This window comes from Stegodyphus dumicola, chromosome 5 (genome assembly GCF_044657685.1).
Source record: "Stegodyphus dumicola isolate Sdum_Otavi_A_Nest chromosome 5, ASM4465768v1".
In the NCBI taxonomy this organism is placed as follows: domain Eukaryota; kingdom Metazoa; phylum Arthropoda; class Arachnida; order Araneae; family Eresidae; genus Stegodyphus; species Stegodyphus dumicola.
Genome location: NC_140772.1, coordinates 29206745 through 29226697, shown reverse-complemented (window position 1 = coordinate 29226697; position 19953 = coordinate 29206745). Strand labels below are relative to the sequence as shown.

The 19953-nt window shown below is 32.5% G+C and overlaps 1 protein-coding gene across 2 annotated transcripts in view; it reads left to right on the top strand.

Moving 5' to 3' along the window:
* Rab3GAP1 (RAB3 GTPase activating protein subunit 1) overlaps positions 1–19953 on the top strand; it is a 391448-nt gene that overhangs the window by 350295 nt on the left and 21200 nt on the right. For both annotated transcript variants that reach the window (XM_085816530.1, XM_085816531.1), the window contains exons 18-21: positions 1977–2065; positions 4296–4433; positions 9500–9608; positions 10244–10365. In XM_085816530.1, the coding sequence (XP_085672656.1) occupies positions 1977–2065; positions 4296–4433; positions 9500–9608; positions 10244–10365 (458 nt within the window). The remainder of the gene's footprint in view (positions 1–1976; positions 2066–4295; positions 4434–9499; positions 9609–10243; positions 10366–19953) is intronic.

Sequence of the window (19953 nt, the reverse complement as noted above, 5' to 3'; positions counted from 1 at the left end):
TGTTAGCAGTCAGTCTAAGCTGAGAATACTAAATATACTAGAAAGCATGTACATCTACCAAAGAATATAGTTCTCTCCTTGTTAGCAATTGTCATTTAGAAATTAAACAATGAAATATGAATATTATTGAGATAAAAAAACTGACCAGAAAAGAGAGCTTAAGGAAAGACTAATTCACCTTTAAATTTTTATTTAAAAATGAAACAGTGGATTTTAAACTGCAGAACATAAGGAAAAAATGATGGTAAATAGTAAGCAATGCATTCATACATGCATTGTGATAATAATAAGTGAGTTATTGCCACAAACAAAACAACCAAACAGTGATACTAAATATATATATATATATATATATATATATATTGTTACGAAATGTAAAGGCGCGGTGAGATGGCTTCCCCGCAAAGCAGTTTTAGGGTTGCGACAAAATTGGCGATATACCATGGACGGTTGGAGAACCTTCTGGAACCAATTCTTACCGGTTTAGTCCAGAATGTTCCCGAACACAAGCCAAAAGCTATATAAACCTTGCTGATCCGCAGTCGGGTTAGTATCAAGAGTGCGCTTCATCGAGAGGAAGTGCGTCTCTCATCGAGCGTGAGTGTGTCTCATCTAGCGAGTCAACCCCTGCGTAGTCGATCGAGTTGACAGGCGGGCAGCGAGTGCCGAGTGGGTCGTCGAGTCCACCGAAGGAGTCTGTTAGTGTATCGCGGTTAGTGCATCGTCAAGAGAGCGTGTTGAGCTCCGGGAAAGACTGAACCGAAGAGTCAGGAGCTGTGCTCGTGTGTCATCGGGTGCATCGCAAGTTGTAGCGTGGAGAGTCTTGAGAGTACGTGGAGTTCCGAGAACGACCAAGCAGAGTCGGGAGCTGTACTCCGGAAAGCAGACTCGGGTGCTTTGCAGGAAGGCTCCACCGTGATAGCCTGATAACCTGAAGGCTGTGTCGCTGATTGTTTCAACATGTTTATAGTAGATCTCCGACGACTGTAAAACGTGTTTTGGAGCTGTCCTGACAATATTGTCTAAATAAAGTGTGTTTCAATACTTCATCAAGTGTCGTCGTTATTCACTCCAAATCTACGAACCCCGCAAGAACGTGAAGGAAGAAAATAACGTAACAACTGGTGTCAGAATCAGAAGAATAGGAAAAACGTAACAACTGGTGTCAAAAGAATAGGTAGAGGAAAAACGTAACAATATATATATATATATATGTAATATTAGCACAATTTTGGAAGCATTGAATGTAAGAACACTAAGACGTAGATATGCTGAAATACTGATGACATTGATACTTGATGCTGAGAGCGTCCATCCATTTTGATGAAGAATAAACAGTCGAGCAAATTACATTCTATATTTATTTAAATTTACAGTGGTGGCCACAATTCACTTGGCACTCCAATTGTGCCTATTTCCAGAATAATTTTGATACTATAGCAACAGAAGCAAATATAGATGATTGCAGCAAAGTGTCTTAACAGGATGAAAGCATAAGCCAGAAGAGAAAGAATGTTGCAGTAGTAATGCAGAGGAAGAAGGGAGGGAGTGAAAGTTTTGGTTTACAATTATTTTGATTGGGCAAGAGATATATGCATTAAGCGTTATGTAAAATCGCATGATTAATTCGAATGACACAGTTTAGATTTATAGCGTTATTTCTAAAACAGAGAGATAAAGTTCCCAAATTAAATAAACTTAAAAGCGGTTATAGACAATTAAATTTAGAAGTTTGATTTTATATTTTTTATCTTACACATTTATATACATATTCTGTTCCCCCCCCCCAAAAAAAAAAGATGATGGAATTTAACAAACAATGTAAAGCACTGAATTTCAATTTAGAAAGTTTTTATTTGATAATTAGCATTTTTCCATACTTAACTGAGATGCACATACTTTTAAATGGAAGATTTTCTGTTTTTATATGTATGTGCTTTCACATTCTGCATATTTCTGTTTGTTATATTACTTAGGAAAAAAGCATCCTGAAGGAAGATTAAGGCAGCTTGGAGATATAAAGCTGCTTAATTGTGATGAACCTCTCTACATTCCAGTCACTCAGGTAAATTCTTTCTTAAATCACTCATTTATTTAACTCATGTATTCATGTAAATCAGGGAAATCATATTAGAACATGCAGTCAATGCCTCTAAATTTAAAATAGTGGAAAAAATTATTAATTTTTAACTCACTCTTCTTATAAAATCCATAATAATTATTCTAAAGATATATTTTGCATCGAGTCATTGATTTGATTTAAAATCAGAAATTATAATAATGAAGAATTGTGCAGTCGTATGTCTTTCTTCACTTTAACAAAGAATGTGCATGCTGTCCAGAGTGATGCATCAGTTATGAAAATACTTTACATGGCCAAATGGAACTTCCCCATCACTTAATTTCCTCCCATAACATGCAAAAGTTGCCAAATTTAACAGTTACAAGACAATCAAAAACATCTTTGCTTTTTTTTTATATCGCATATGACAAGATGCTCAAAGAGAGGAAACAAAGTGATTCAAACTTCAGAAAAGCTATAGAGGGTTAATAAAATCATTGAACTGCACCATTGTAAGCATGTTGCATGCACACAGCTCATTCAACATTGGAAAAGGAATTGAAATATCAAAGCAGCTCATCCATCGTTGTTTCTCTGTGACTTTAAGATAAGCCTTCCAACAACCACATCAAGTTCTGAAATATGGCAGGCATTTGGAAGGGATACTGTGAATAAATGTACTGTCAGGTATTGGTTTCAGAAGTTCAGGTCAAGAGATCTGAACATTTGTGATGAAAGAATGGAAAGATGTTGGATGAAGAGACCCTGAAGGTGGTTATAGAGGACAGTAGTAAAACAAATAGTAAACTTTCTATTTCTATAAGTTCTAAATTTTCTGAATATTTCCAAAGAAACAATCAGAATCTACCTGCATCACATGGGAAAGGTATTATGTTGACCAAGTTATTAAATGATTAGCATTACAGTGCATGCACACAAAACAGCTATGAATAATGCCATCTACATAGTGTATAAATATAAAGATCGCACACTAGGTTTCTTATTTCGGAACTGCATTTGAATGTTGTTTGTATAAATGGTGTGTTGTGCCTCGTTTAAGAAGGAGAAACTCATGCCAGTACATTTTGGAATTTGACTATGGCAGGATCACGGGCTATCAGGACTGTAGTTTATCATTTCATGACATTGCTGCTTGTGTTGGTTGGGATCACATGAGTGTCAAGTGAATATGGAATCAATGGACCAGGAGGGTCTTACTGAACACTATGCAGGATCATAGCAACTGCAAGCCAAGAACACCTGAGAGGGCAAACATGTTGCCCTCGCAGTCTTGTGAGGTTATATAGCCAGGCTATGTACCTATTTACATAGACTGTAATGGACAGTTGCTGTTACATTTCTGATGTGCTAAGGCTGTGTGGCTATGCCTTATCTTCAAGGCCTGTATGACACCATCGTTCAACAAGATAATGCACAGTCGCATGTTCCCCTTGCTTTCTTGACCTTCCTCTATACAGAGGATGTTCTATTGTTGCCTGGACTAGCACATTCTCCAGATTTCTGACCCACTGAGAACATCTGGCCATGGGTTGCTAAAAGACTGGCAAGCCATCACTCACCAGCTTTTATGATTAAGGAACCTCTGGCATAGAGTTGAAGCCACATGCTGTCATCCAAGCTCCATTCGACTGAATGGCCACTTGGATTACAGCTATTATTAATGCTGCTAGATGTTGCAGTGCAGTATACTGAATTCTGCATGCTGTGTATCAAACCACATGCAAATTTAATCATATCATCTTCCTATTCTGTATTATAAATAAGATTCTGTGTTTTCTAATGCTAAATAAGACTGTGATTTGTTATCTTTCCTGGAGTAAATTTTAATGTCCAGCAGTATAATTAATTGAAAGATATGAATAATTTAATAATAAGAAAATTTCATAATAATTATTAAATAATAGTTTATAATTCTATAACCCGTAATGTGCACAGCTGCTGTTATATTTCTGATGTGTTAAAGTTGATGGTTGTGTCCTATCTTCAAGGCCTGGATGACACCAAACCTTGAAGTTGTTGATAGATCATATACTAAAGTATGTGTGAAGCTTTGCATGGGGTGAAATATTCTATGTTTTCAAATGTTGCAATTTCACTTGTGTAATCTATAAATATTTAAAACTGTTTTAATACATATTTTGACAGTTTTGAAGAAATATTTTAGAGTTATACATTACACTAATAACCCAATGCAGATTTTGAATTTATTTAGGAACCTGCTCCAGTTACTGAAGATTTATTAGAGGAGCAAGCAGAAGTTTTAGTGCAGTTGGGAACTCATGCTGAAGGAGCAGCTCTTCGAGCAAGAATGCAAAGTGCTTGTCTCATGTCTGATATGGAAGCTTTTAAAGTACGCATTCCTTTTTTAAATGCATTTAATTACATCCTAAGTGTAATTGAATCATTAAATCTGTGAGGTAGTACTAAATTAGTAATAAAATAAGATTCTGATGATATGGCTTATAAAAATAACTGAGAATTATTAAGAGGGAATCGGATAAAATCAGATGTAATTCAAATAGCACTTAATGTTAATTTCATGTAATTCTAAAATTCATTGTTTTATTTGAAAAATATATAGGAAAGTGTGTGTTTAGCTAATCATTTTAAAATTTTATAGCTGTACAATTTTTTGCTGAAAGAAACACAGTATTCAAAAGTTCATAAATGTTCCCATGGCAGAATTTATAATGATCCATAATGAAAAGTAAAATAACAATCTAAATAAAATAAAAAAGTGAAAACTTTGAAATATAGATTTTGTAGAAGCTATTTTTCCAATAAGGAAGTCTTTGTTTTGTTCAATTATATTCATTAAGGTTACAAATAATGTGAATTATTTAGCATAAATATTTGGTTATGCATTTATCAGATGTTAATATTTTAATGAATACATTTTTGATAGTCATGAAAACAAAACAGTGTATTTCTGTTAACCTAATTTAACCTTGTTTGCAGTATCATTATTTATGTTTTGTATAACAGAAATTCTCACAAAACTAGCTACATATTAAGTGGAGGTTACTTATATTACATGTGCCATAAATTTTGTCATTTATTCTTTGAACTGTAGGAAACATGAATCCTAAGAGGGTTATAAAATTAATTAATTAAATCTGATTCTTTGTATACTGCAGCTTAAATAAATAGGAAAATGTTAATGTAATACAGTCAAAAGTCGTTAATCCGGAATGATCTATAATCCGGACCTCAAAGCTACAAACTTTCTGCGCATGCGTCAACATATAATGCGGTGATGCATGCGTGTAATACCTTTGTGCATGCGCATAATACGTTTACGCATGCGCGTTTAATGTATAACAGACGGTATAAGCTAAGCTAAAATTATCTATTTCAGTTAATGTTGCAGATTTCGTTGTTCCTTAATCTTCAAATTGGATCCAGCTTATTATTTTTTACAGACTGTTAGAGCAATTTTATAAAAGTAAGCTTGAACTTTTGATTATGTCAAATAGAATTTCCAGTGCTGGAGCTGCCAAAATGATCTACAAAGCGAAAGTATGTTTCGATGTCCATCAAACAAAAAGTGAAATTGCTGCAAAAAACGGATAAAGGCATATCCTTTGTTTCTCTAACCATTCCGAAATCTGTTTATCAATTTCACGCTGCTCTGCGGGGGGGGGGGGGACGTCGCAGCACACAATGAACTGGAAGTTGATCTGTCAGCACTATCCTTATCTTCAGGGCAGAAGTTTTTATTTTATTTGGCTTATAATTCCTTACTAAATGTAGTATTTCATCTCGATGTACTCCATCTATGATATGATTTAAATCAAATTCCTCGTCATTATAATTCACTTCCGATAGTGAAGAAAGTGACACAGAGGTTATTGAAAACGAAAAAATTTCGATTGACAAATTAGTCGATATTCTCGACACAGCAATTATAGGACTTGAACAGCGGAACTTTGTAACTGAACAAGAAATTATGTCTGTTTATAGAATTAAAGAGAAAGTATTATCACATAAAATGAAGCAACTTAAACAACTTACATTGAAAGAAATGTTTAATAAAGTAAACAAATAAATATTAAGCTTTTTTTTTTGTAAATTTTGATACCCTTTAGATCATAATTGTTCTTTATTTCATAAATTATGGTTTCATATTTTTAATTTTATAATTTCTGCATGGAATCACCGAAGTCCCGACGAGTCCGAATTAAAGACATTTTACTGTAATTTATAAACATTCAAATGAACTCTTTCAGCTTTTTTCAAAATATTACTTTTCATTATAAAAAAATCTTATGCTTTTATCTTCAGGTGTTTTCTCTTGAATAAGGTGCTTCACTTTTGCTATTGGTTTCAGATTTAATATTGCTAATAAATGTTGACTGAGGGAAACGTTCAAAAGAAATTAACACAAGTATCATTTGAGGCAATGCCTCATTATCACCGTTTATCTGATTTCTCATGGTGGATTATAAGAAGCCTCGAAGATAGGCAGAATTCAAAAGACTGCTAGAAGAGCTAGTATGATAGTATTCACAAGTCACTAGCAAGTATGCCCTGTGCTCTATTTGCAAATAACAAATCATCATATAAAATATTTATTTAGATTAACTGTATGTTCCATCAGTTAAAATCTGTTCTTTATAATTAATCACCAGTTATGGCTGTGCTTATGCAAGAATTTATTAATGGTATATATTCATAAAGTTATATTGAATCAAAGAGAAATTATTTTATTCTTAAGTATTAAAATTTACACTTAACTATTGTGGAAAATAATTGGATTCTCTCCCCCCCCCAAAAAAAAAAGAAGGAAAAGAGAAAGATAAATGATAGCTAATTTAGAAATCAAACAACAGCTGCCATTTGCACGATGGCAGCTGAGGATGATGGTTCGGTAAAACTATCGAAACTAGTCCTATGAAAATTTGCAAATACAGGGTGTGGCAGCATTCATAGTAGGATATTAAAAACACACCTTAAGGCAGTAACTGTAATTTATTTATTACCTCTTATGTCAATTCATAGTTAAAGGTGTGCCATTTACTAAAGTGTAAGTCTTCATCAATTGCGTGGATTACTTTTTGATTATGATGCCTGTCAAATGATGTCCCCTCTGCAAACACATTCATCTAGGCGGCGTTGGAAGCTTGCCATAACTCGATGTAACATATTCCCTGGGACATTGCCGATGGCAGTTCTGATGCGATCCTTCTACTCAGGAATGGTGGCACAACGTGTTCAGAAAACTTCTTGTGTCAGGTGGCCCCAAAGGAAATAGTCTGCACAAGATCAGGTGAGCGAGGCGGCCCAGGAAATGTCAAAAAAACAGAAAATTGCTCTACTTGGAAATGTCTGTTGCAATGGTTCGTTCATCTGGAACTTTCTCATAACATCCCAATTTGAAATGCTGCTGAAATAGACGTGCTGGGTAGCAATAACAGAGTAATTATTCTTTGAAATAACTTTCAACAGCAAAAGCACGATGCTGTGCACTCCAACGATCCATATCATTGTCACACTCGAGATGGCAGCTCATTAGTACATGAGTGCGGCACGAGCTGGCACGCATTCATGCAGTACGTCATTGTGCTACGTAAATCAAATTACACTATGAACGTTTCCGCACCCTGTATATAGTTGACACTTATGTTTGGAATGTCGTCGGCGAAGATTCTTTACCAGCATCAGTTGCAGGATCTGAGAAGTGTTTATGATGAATAAATTTATAATGAATAGGTAACTGATAATAAAAATCATTTCTTAATTATATGAGATTAATATCTGGAGGAATCTGGACCATAAAAATGAATTACATTGAGGTTACCAAAAAGCTTTGTTAACCTCAATGCAATACAAATGTCCAGATTGCGTTAAAGCATTGTTTTTTAGTTGTTATTCTTCCGCTCGTAGAAAGCGTTTGTTACAGAATAATTTTTCAGAGAACTAATGCGAATGGTGCTTATTATATAGCGGAATATTAATTTATTAATTAATCTTTCATTTGTTGAATTGTTTTTACTTATCAGTTTTTAGTCCATATGTCGAATGACCATTGCATATTTTACTGCATTTTGTATCTCTTTTATCAATTTCAAGAAACCTAAAAAAACTGTTTTATATGTTCATTGTGAGGAATCTAAAATTCTTTTGCGATATCTAGATTAGTAGATATCGCTAGTATGCTATAAACTAATTAGAATTAGTGTTCTGCTGTAGCGAGTAAATGTAGTATATCATTGTAGAATCGTGTGTGTCTTTCTTTATATTTTGTCAAATAAAGGATTAACATTTAAATCAGTTTCAATTACTTACTCTCTTGAAAAACTCAGAATATCCAGGTAAGAATATCTCTTTATTAAATTGAACTATTGACAACTGGTTTTTGTTTTATGGTGCTAAAATCCAAGAGTTAATTGTAATTGAAAATGGCACAATTTAGTGAAGGAGTAAAAAAAAAAAAAAAAATTAAAATTAAGAAGTCCCAAGTTGAAATGTTGCCGAAATAGATGCTGGGTGGCAATAACAGAGTAGTTATTCTTGAAATAACTTTCAACAGCAAAGGCACGATGCTGTGCACTCCACCAATCCAATTCACTGTCATACTCGAAATGGCAGATCATTAGTACATGAATGCGGCACGAGCTGATCCGCATTCATGCAGTACATCATTGTACTACACAAGTCAAATTACGCTATGAATGTTGTCGCACCCTGTATAACGCTGATTTTTGTTGTTTGACTTCTAAATTAATAATTGTTCAGCGTGTTATTTTATCTTACTAAAGGATATTATCAATTAATATTAAACAGTTTTATATACCTCTGTGACCAATCTGCAAAAGGGACTAGGAAACATATCAACATATCATCAGTGAATGCTTTTATGTACTTTTGGTGCAATCTTTGACTTCTGTCTAACAAACCTTAATTTGATTCTCAAGGTCATTTACTGATATTATATTACTGATATTATCAATTAATATTAAACAGTTTTATATACCTCTGTGACCAATCTGCAAAAGGGACTAGGAAACATATCAACATATCATCAGTGAATGCTTTTATGTACTTTTGGTGCAATCTTTGACTTCTGTCTAACAAACCTTAATTTGATTCTCAAGGTCATTTACTGATGCCAGGCACACTTAGACACTTTGTGGCACCATGCTTTCCATCCTTATCCAAATGATGCCACAAGACAATGGTTAGCAAACAGAGCTCACATTCTGTCACAACCTATTAAAATATTTATTTTAAAAATGAATTTTTTAAAATTCTTTAAACTTCATATTTATTGCATTTATGAAAATTAAAATGCATGTTCATATTTCTTCATATATATTCTCTTCACTGTGCATTATTATGATTTGCTTTCAAGATTTTGGTCCAACAATTTTTTCTAAATTTTCTTTTACAATTTGAAATTGGAATCTTTCACAGGCTGCAAATCCTAAATCTGTATTAGAAGATTTTGTAAGGTGGTATTCTCCTCGAGATCTGATAGAAGAAGAAGTTACTGATGAAGAGACTGGAAAAAAAGTTACAAAATGTGAGTCTTTTTTTAGTTTAGTTTAGTGTTTGTAGTCTAAAAGTTATTTTAACTCTTACATTTTACCATTAAATTCTACATCTACTATTTGCTTCCTATCATATCATCTGCATTCTGATTTTATTGCCACCCTGGATGATGTGCTGATTAGAGGAAACTTATTGCCATTAAATTTGTGCTTGAATCGTGGTTTAAGCATAGACGTTTTTGATAGTCTTTATAGAATGGGGATCTTCCGTCTAGAAGTGAAGTGTTTTTGAGTAATTGGCTTTATAGGAAAAGTTTTAAAAATTCTGATATTCTGCTTTCTTGTTTACTGGGAATTAAAGATGGAAAATAGTTTAAGCAAGTAGCCTTCTCTTGTGCTTTTTGATATCAGTTATACTGTATTCCTTTTTATTGTTTAAGTTAAATCAAGTTCAGCCTTTTTTGTTTGGTTTATGATAATCTGCCATTTGATATTTCTGCATTACATTTTTTATAAGATGTAGTTAAATAATTGGACATTTTTAACCATCATGGGATATATTTGTGTATAGTTCTCATCTTTTGTTCTTTAGTGTCATTTGAAGCATTATTATATAAAGGTAGCTTTGAAAATCTCTGTATGAAACAAAATTATTATTACTTTTTAGATCACTTGAGTCAACGTATGCTTCTTCCGGGAAATATGTGGTTAGAAGCCTGGGAAAGTGCACGACCAGTTCCAGCAAGAAGGCAAAAAAGACTGTTTGATGATACTAAGGAAGCAGAGAAAGTAAGATTGAGTGTGTTGTCCCTATCATAACCTACATTGCAAATTATGCTTTCATTCTGAAGAATAATTATTAATTGAAAGACAATGCAAGGAAAAGCAGTGCTGCTAAGTTTCTTGTCTGCTTTGATATTTGTGAATTCCAGTAATCTTGAATAACTAATCTGTTTAAAAATAATGAAATACTATCACTAAACTTGAATTTGGAGTTTTATTCTATACTACAGTCAAAAGTCGTTAATCCGGACTCGTTGGGACTTCGGCGATTCCGTATTATCGATTTTTCCGGATTATAGATCATCAGTTTAAATCTGGTAAAATGGCATGCAGAAATTATAAAATTAAAAATATGAAACCATAATTTATGAAATAAAGAGCAATTATGATCTAAAGGGTATCAAAATTTACAAAAAAAAGCTTAATATTTATTTGTTTACTTTATTAAACATTTCTTTTAATGTAAGTTGTTTAAGTTGCTTCGTTTTTTATGTGATAATACATTCTCTTTAATTCTATAAACAGACATAATTTCTTGTTCAGTTACAAAGTTCCGCTGTTTATAATTGCTGTGTCGAGAATACCGACTAATTTGTCAATCGAAATTTTTTCGTTTTCAATAACCTCTGTTACTTTCTTCGCTATCGGAAGTGAATTATAATGACGAGGCATTTGATTTAAATCATATCAAAGGTGGAGTACATCGATATGAAATACTACATTGAGTAAGCAATTATAAGCCAAATAAAATAAAAACATCTGCCCTTAAGATAAGGATAGTGCTGACAGATCAACTTCCAATTCATTGCACACTACCCCAGCGTTAAAGATAAACAAAGTTTAGATAAACAAAGGATATGCCTTTATCCATTTTTTGCAGCAATTCCACTTTTTGTTTAATGGACTCCGAAAGATACTTTCGCTTTGTATATCCTTTACATAATTTGACATAATCGAAAGTTCAAGCTTACTTTTATAAAATTGCTCTAACAGTCTGCAAAAAATAATAATCCGGATCCAATTCAAAGATTAAGGAACAACGCAATCTGCAACATTAACTGAAATAGATAATTAGATCATTTTAGCTTAGCTTATCCCGTCCGTTATACATTAAACGCGCATTCGTAAACGTATTTTGCGCACGTGCACACGCAAATTCATAGCGGTAATGGTCTTACGCGCATGCGTCGAGTTGACGCATGCGCAGAAAGTTTGTAGCTTTTAGGTCCGGATTATAGATCATTCCGGATTATGGGTGTCGGAATTAACGACTTTTGACTGTATTCAGTTTATTCAATAATATTAAAATACTAGCTTCAGTTTTCAGCAAATTTTCAAATTACAGGTAATAATTAAAATACCTCATAAAATAATAAAAATATAGAAATCTTTAATAAAAAATTAAAATGACATATTGTGGAAATTTAAAATAACAGAATATGATATATTTTACACAGCTTTGGGTAATATTATTAAATTGCATTGTAATAAAAATAATGAGATTTTAGTAATGTTCTTTGTTTTTGAATTTTGTTATATGATTAATTTTACTATTTTATTTTTTGCAATATATATAGAACTTTTCATAAATGGAGTGTATTTCCATTATATTTGTATTTATTTGTAATGTAGTATATTCTTATTTAAATTTTTCATGACTTGTTTTTAGCTGTAAGCCAGGGAGGAGCAGTGGGCATACTTTCCCTTTATTTTATATTATTTCTTCCTCACTACATGCTACAGATTTAAATCAGCAATCAATTATCAATTTTATAATTAATTTTTTTTTGTAACCAATGGGATCTTGACTATGTTTTTTTAACTCCAGTGCATATTTGTTTATCGATCTCCATTCGACCCGTTGATCATCAGCAGCCCCTTTGGGAACCCTTACCCTAAATCATCTTTCTATTTAGATTATACTAACAGACAGGGCAAATAAAGTAAGTTTCAGTTGTTTAATACAGATAATTTTGCATTCTAATTAAATTTTTTAAATATTTATTTTTTTGTTCCTTGCTTTCCTCTGATCAAACCTTTGCTAAGAGCTAAGAATAATTTTTTTGACAGTTAACAAATTTATTTAGTCACTTTTCTTCATGCTGCAGACATTGTAAATATTTACCAACTTAAGACATTTTGTTGCTTATAGTGGTTAAGAGCTATTACATCAAAAGGTTATACCATAATTCCTTGCATGTTTTTCTCCTTTTTTTTTAACATATTTTTATCCAAAATTCGAGAGGAGAAAATTATGCTAGTAATTTAATTGGCAAGGGGCACGGTTCCAGTAAAAACATCACAAATGAAAAGTAGTCATGGGTAACCTAGTAGTAACTATTACAATATTATTTCTTTAAAAGAACTCTAAATTCCAATTAGAATACATAGGTGTTTTTTTATGGCAGGCACTTGCCTTTTTAGCATTAGCCACTAAGGCCAAAAGAACTCTACATTCCAATTAGAATACATAGGTGTTTTTTTACGGCAGGCACTTGCCTTTTTAGCATTAGCCACTCCCTAAGGCCAAAAGTGGTGGCCATTTTATTCTGGAGGCACCTAATAGGTGGCCACCTTTACCTCCTATGAGAGGACAGACAATTTACATCCATGCCATCTATGGGATTCGAACCCGGACCCTTCAGTATTGTAGTCAGCTCCCCTAATCACTGTACTGTCTGGGCAGCAGAATACATAGTAATATCTGCCGCCCAGATGGTATAGTGGTTAGGAGAGCCTGACTGTGATACCAAAGGGCCCGGGTGCGAATCTGAGAGAAGGCATGGATGTAAAATTGTCTGTCATTTCATAGGAGGTAACAGTGGCCACCTATTAGGTGCCTCCACAATAAAATGACCAGCACTTTTGGCCTTAGTAGTGGCTAGTGCTGTTATAGGCAAGTGCCCGCCATTGGAAAAGGGCATAGTAATTATCTAATAAAATAATTTCCTTTCTACTGTCCTGTTCTCTATTCGTTTCCTTTCTACATTACAATAGCTAATAAGATATTTTCATTTCTATTTCCTTGTAATTTGAATCTTGCTTGTTCCTTTTATTGTCCAGTGCTAGTCACTAGGCCTCAAATAATTCAGTGTTGCTGGTATTGCTGTCTCCATCATCTGCTACAGCTTGCAAGTCATCACCATATTCATTGTCATCTTTAAGTCAGTGTTTCCATGTGTAATATTTTCAGAACCGTCAAAAGCATTAGATATCCTTTTTTTTAAGCTTTTCACTAGTGTTGCTTTCTCAATCACAACCCAAAAAACATGAGCAATCAGGATTAGTTCAGTGGATTGTCTCAGGATTTTCTGATTCTGGTAAAATTTTGTGACCTTCTTGATATCCACTTTTTATAAAACTTGTAATGAGTGGTTATCAGCAGGTGTTCATCATTTTGTGATGCAGGTTATATAAATATTCTTTGAATGGCTATCCAGTTGTTGTAGAAGTGGTGTAAGTTCCCCCGGAATAATGTCAGAAACAGTGTTTGTTTAGCTCTCTCTCTCTCTCTCTCTCTCTCTTTTTTTTTTTTTTTTTTTTTTTTTTACAACTTTTCTGAGATGGCTGCAGAAACTGACAGTTCCATAAAATTTTAAGCTGCTCTTTCATTAAGTCAGATGGCATCCTATCTTTCTCATAAATAATAATAACTTTCTTTCTGCTTCCCTTCCTTTCTACATTGCTATATCTAATAAGACATTTTTATAGAAATTTTGTTGTATGAAAATATTTTAAATATTTTCAGAAGCTAATACTAAAAAGGCTGGGGAGGAATAGTAAAGTAATATAATAATTTTATTGAACAGGGTTTTTTTTAATGTTTTTATGCTGAGCTTTTAATAAAGACAGATTTTAAATCCGTAATTAAACTATTCTTAAAAAAAATTCATTTGAATATTTTGATACATAATAAATCTAATAAGAGATGAATAATTTTGTTGTACATGATTTCATATTTTTAAAAAAAGGAATTTCTGTTCAAAATTGATTTGAAATTAAGAGAAGCTGCAAACACATTTATTTTTTATGCACCTTTTGACCTATCTGGTAAAACTCTCCATATTTCAAATAACAGTTAAAACAGCACTGACAGTCTCCTTTCTGAGAAAAAAATTTTTAATATCACTGAAAACTTAAAGGAAAAATCACCTATGTCAAGAATTGTGGGTTGACAATAGCCTGTTGCTGAAAATTTTTACCCTAAGGTTGGAGATTCATTAAAAATTTATCAGAGCAGGAAATTGTAGTAAATGAAAAATCAGTAATGCTGCTGCAGAGATTCAAACTCTGGACTTGCTGATGGTAGCCAGAAATGCTTCCAATGATATCGCGATGACTCATGGCAAGGAAGGAGAAAATTCCTTACTTACTTAATTCTTCCCATTTAAAGGGTGACTGGGGAGGTGGGGACCCAGGTGCCAAATACTAATGGTGATGAATTATTATTCACTACATTTTAACTCTGGTAAAACATACAGGGCAATTAAAAAAATTTTTTTAAGTGGGAACAGTAAAAAATCCACAGTCACTTAACTGGGATTAGAACTTTAGATCTTCTGACTATTAGATGGACATACTGCCAATTACACCATGAAGAAATGCAGTAAAGAAGGGGGAAATTCTTTATAGAATACACTCAAGATTTTCTAATTTATCCACGAATCCCATTTTTTTAAATTTTTAGATTTTAGGATAAAATTCAAATGTAGTTTTTTTCCATTCATTTGCTATAAATATGCTTTATGTATGAGTTAAAAAATTAAATAAATCAATATAATTACTAATAATATAATTACCTCTTCCCATCCCAAAGAAAAGCTAACAAAATAAAAAAATAAATAAATAAATAAATAAACAGGACTTCAGGACTTTTTTAATTAGTGAAGAGTTAGCAAATGTAATAATTTATAATATTTTTTAATGTGTGCAATATGCTTAACTGTTTTTTTTTTACTTGCTTCAATTATTAAACTTTTCCCCAAATCTATCAAAACTGATGACATACAAAAGAATAAAAGTTAACATGATTTAGAATTTTGGGAAGTTAGGAAATTCTGTGGTTTGGAAAAAGATACTATGCAGGAATTTACTGATTTCTGAACATTCTTCAAATCTTTAAAATGTGGGAAAAAGTTTCACTATTTATAATTTAAGCAGGGAAAACATTACATCAGACAATCGTATCATAATGAACTATATTTTAATTTATAGTATAAGGAAGGATTAGGGCTAAGAATCAGATTGCAATTATAACAAACAAAAAAGTCTGATTTACCAAATGTCCAAGGAAATCACTGGCAGTTAACAATATATTACCGCAGGAATTCCTGTACACATTACCATAAATTTAGATCTAAATTTCTAAAAACTCGGTACCTGACTAATGTTGCTCATTGTAGTAAATGTGAAGCTGTTTATACCTTTGAAATATATGAAAATGAAACATTGCAGTGTTTTGTTTTTAAAAGCATTCTCAAAATCTCACTTTGATTTTTAATGCTTTAGATTAGAAAACTTAGAATCTAAAGACTGAGTGTCATAAATTTATGCTAGGAATAAAATTAGTTTATAAAAATAGTACATTCTGGATATTGTAAAGTTACTTGCATTGCCTTTGCCCATTGTAAAATTTTAACTGAAAGGGATCATAAACACTTAAAAATTTAAATTGCAAGGAATGAGACTGACCACATATTTTTGGTAGAGATTACTCAGGTGATTAAAAATAAATGGTCAAGTAAAATATGTAATTGGTAAAGTAATTTTCAATTCATTATTTCTGTATTTCATTAAAAAAAAAAAAAAGAAATCAATGCTCAACTTTTCTATTCTTGATAAGAATTTTGTAGCAGGTTTTCAGAAACAAAAAATGAAATTCTGTCTGTGCTGAAATAACAGAGAGATTAATAGCAAACTGTACAGAGCCAGATTTAGACTTGATAAGGCCCTAAGCTATTTGAGATTTGGGGACCTTTATAAGTCTGTTATAATATATTTTAATACTATTTATACTATATTTTAATTTTTTGGGTCCTCAAGAAAGTGGGGGGCCCTTAAGCTGTAGCTTGTGTAGCTTGTACGTCAATCCAGCCCTTAAACTGTATGTTAAAAGAAAAAAAATCTAAAATTTCTGTGAATAACATCCTTTTAAACTTCCTTTGAATACTTTTCATGTTTTTAATTAAATCTTTATTTTCCATACATTGTTGAAATATTTAATACAATAAAACTATATACTAGTTTTTTTTTTTTTTTTTTTTTTTTTTTTTTAAGCGTGTTTACAAGTGCAATATTTATCATTTGTGTTCAGAGAACTAGTGATAGGATATTAGTAGTATGCAGGAAACATTTATAGAAGAAGAATGGGGAACTTAGAGAATGGAGAAGAATGAAAATTTACGATACTCTAGCATTTAAAAAAAAATGATACCTAGAAAATAACTGTGGCTTCCTATTCATTTGATAGATTTTTTACCACACTAGAAATGTAGACAAATATGATACAATCTGCATTTGTATGTAGGAAATATTTGTTGCTGTGCATTAGTTTTAATAGGTATTTGCATACCTTTTTCTGTACTGAAATTCCTGCTGATTTTCTTCTGATATTAGGTAGCACCATTTTAAGTTACAATTGGAATTCATTGAAGTACTGACTGGTTTCTAAGTATAATGGGCAAAGTTAGAATGAAGGAACAAGGATACTTTCTGTGCTCTAAAATTAAGGTTAGATAAATGAAAGATCTGAGGATCTGACTGTAGTGTAGTACAGTCAAGTCGTTAATCCGGACTCGTCGGGACTTAGGCGATTCTGGATTATCAGTTTATTATAGATCATCAGTTTAAATCTCGTAAGATAGCATGCAGAAATTCTAAAATTAAATATATGAAACCGTAATTTATGAAATAAAGAACAATTATGATCTAAAGGGTATCAAAATTTGCTAAAAGAAAAAGCTTAATATTTATTTGTTTACTTTATTAAACATTTCTTTCAATGTAAGTTGTTTAAGTTTTGCTTCGTTTCATGTGATAATACTTTCTCTTTAATTCTATTAAACAGACATAATTTCTTGTTCAGTTACAAAGTTCCGCTGTTCAATACCTATAATTGCTGTGTCGAGAACATCGACTAATTTGTCAATCGAAATTTTTTCGTTTTCACTAACCTCTGTCACTTTCTTCGCTATCGGAAACGAATTATAATGACGAGGAACTTGTTTTAAATCACATCAAAGACGGAGCACATCGAGATGAAATACTAATTTGGTAAGGAATTATAAGCCAAATAAAATAAAAACATCTGCCCTGAAGATAAGGATAGTGCTGACAGATCAACTTCCAATTCATTACGCGCCTGCTGCGGCGTTCCCCCCGCCGAGCAGCGTGAAATTGATAAACAGATTTCGGATTTCAAAACATACTTTCGCTTGAGATCCTTTACATATTAACAAATATATATCAGAAATTCTATTTGATATAATCGAAAGTTTAAGCTTACTTTTATAAAATTGCTCTTACAGTCTGCAAAAAATAATAAGCCGGATCCAATTCGAAAATTAAGGAACAACGCAATCATCAACATTAACTGAAATAGATAATTAGATAATTTTAGCTTATAAGTCCATTATACATAAAACGCGCATGCGAAAACGTATTCTGCACTTGCGCACACTCATATGCGCAGTCGTAAGAGGTCTTACACACACGCGTAAACGCCTATGCGCATGTGTCAACGCGGCGCATGCGCAGAAAGTTTTTAGTTTTGAGGTCCGGATTATAGATCATTCCGAATTATGGGTGTCCGAATTAACGACTTTTGACTGTACTGTATAATTATAACTAGCAAATGTGGAAACTTCTGTTATTTTTACACATGAATATCATATAATTATAAATTCTAGATTTTTCTTTATCATGGAAAACTGCTTACATAAAAATCATTTGTTGTATCCTTGTGTAATTTTTTTTTTTTTTTTTATGTCAAGAAGTCTTGGACATATTACTAAAATGTGACAGTTATAATACACACTTACACAATGGACTTTTCATGTGTTTATGCATTTATTACATGAAACTAATATTGGAAAATAATTTGGAATAAATAATGTGGAATAAATTTCGATAAAATAATTTGGGAATGCTTTATGTACTATGACTGCTTGGTTCATAAGTGTTAAGTTTAGGATTGTGTATCCATAGATCGCCAATAGATGGCGGTAATGTTTGTTTGTAAAAAGAAACTGTGATGTCAATTATGTATATGTATCAGTTCGTCTTTGGTGTTCGTGAATAAATGTTGTGTGGAAGAACGCTCCTCTGTTTATTACTTTAACTGTGATCCAATCTGATTTATTAGAGATTTACTCATATTTTGTTTATGGTGCCGAAACCCAGGATTATTATGAACCAGAAAATCGACAGACTGAATATTTCGAAAATGGAGGGCGTTCTTGAAAATTTGAAAAAGAAACGATCGGTTGTTAGACAATTAACTACGAAACTGACAACCAAAGTCGAATCGAATTTAGCAAATAATATTCCGCTGAATGAGAAAATTGAGATAATCGAGGATTTATATGAACAGTTAATTGAGAAAATCAATGAACTGAAAAGTTTAGATTCAGAAATAGAAACGAAAGTAACTTCGGAGGAGATTGAAAATGAAGTTACCTTAAGTCAAGAATACCAGGATAAAACTGTTATATGGAGAGGAAGAATGCAACGATTTTTGAAGAAGAATTCGGAATCTTCTAGAACAGTTCATCAGAACGAAACTGCTAATGTTGCACTTCCAGTTGAAACGAAAACAGTGAAGTTGCCACGTCTGCAAATCGGAGCTTATTACGGAGATTCGTGTAAATGGTTAGACTTCTGGAACCAGTTCGAAAATACAATTCATAATCATAGTGGATTGAGAAAAACTGAAAAATTTGCGTACCTAAAATCCTTACTTGGAGGTAATGCTTTAGCTGCCATTTCCGGTTTAGCTTTAAGTGACCAGAATTATGATTCCGCAGTAGAAATGTTGAAAGAACGTTTTGGAAGACAAGATGTTGTTATCACCTCGCATATGAATAAATTATTATCCCTTGAACCAGTGGGAAACATTTCAAATGTTAAAGCACTGCGTAAGCTGTACGATGAATGCGAAGTCAACATTTGAAGTTTAGAATCGTTAAAGGTTACTTCTGGAAGTTATGGAAATATTCTCTGTCCTATCATTTTGCAGAAATTTCCAGAGGAATTAAATTTGGAATTTAATCGAAGTCGAAATATGGAAGCAGGATTTGATATAAAGGAACTTATAGAATTCTTAAAAAAGGAAGTTAACTGTCGAGAAGCTGCAAGTTTAATGAATTCTGCGAAAACGAATCAGAAACCATACTTTCGTCAAAATGAACAACGCACGAAAGTTTATTCGAATTATAAACCGAAAGTTCCGACTGCTTCAGCTTTATCAACAATTGGATATAAATGTATATTTTGTGACAAAGAAGATCATACGAAATATAAATGTACTGAGGTGAACTCTGAAGAGAAACGAAACATTTTGAAATGTACAGGAAAATGTTTTCTGTGTTTTGGATG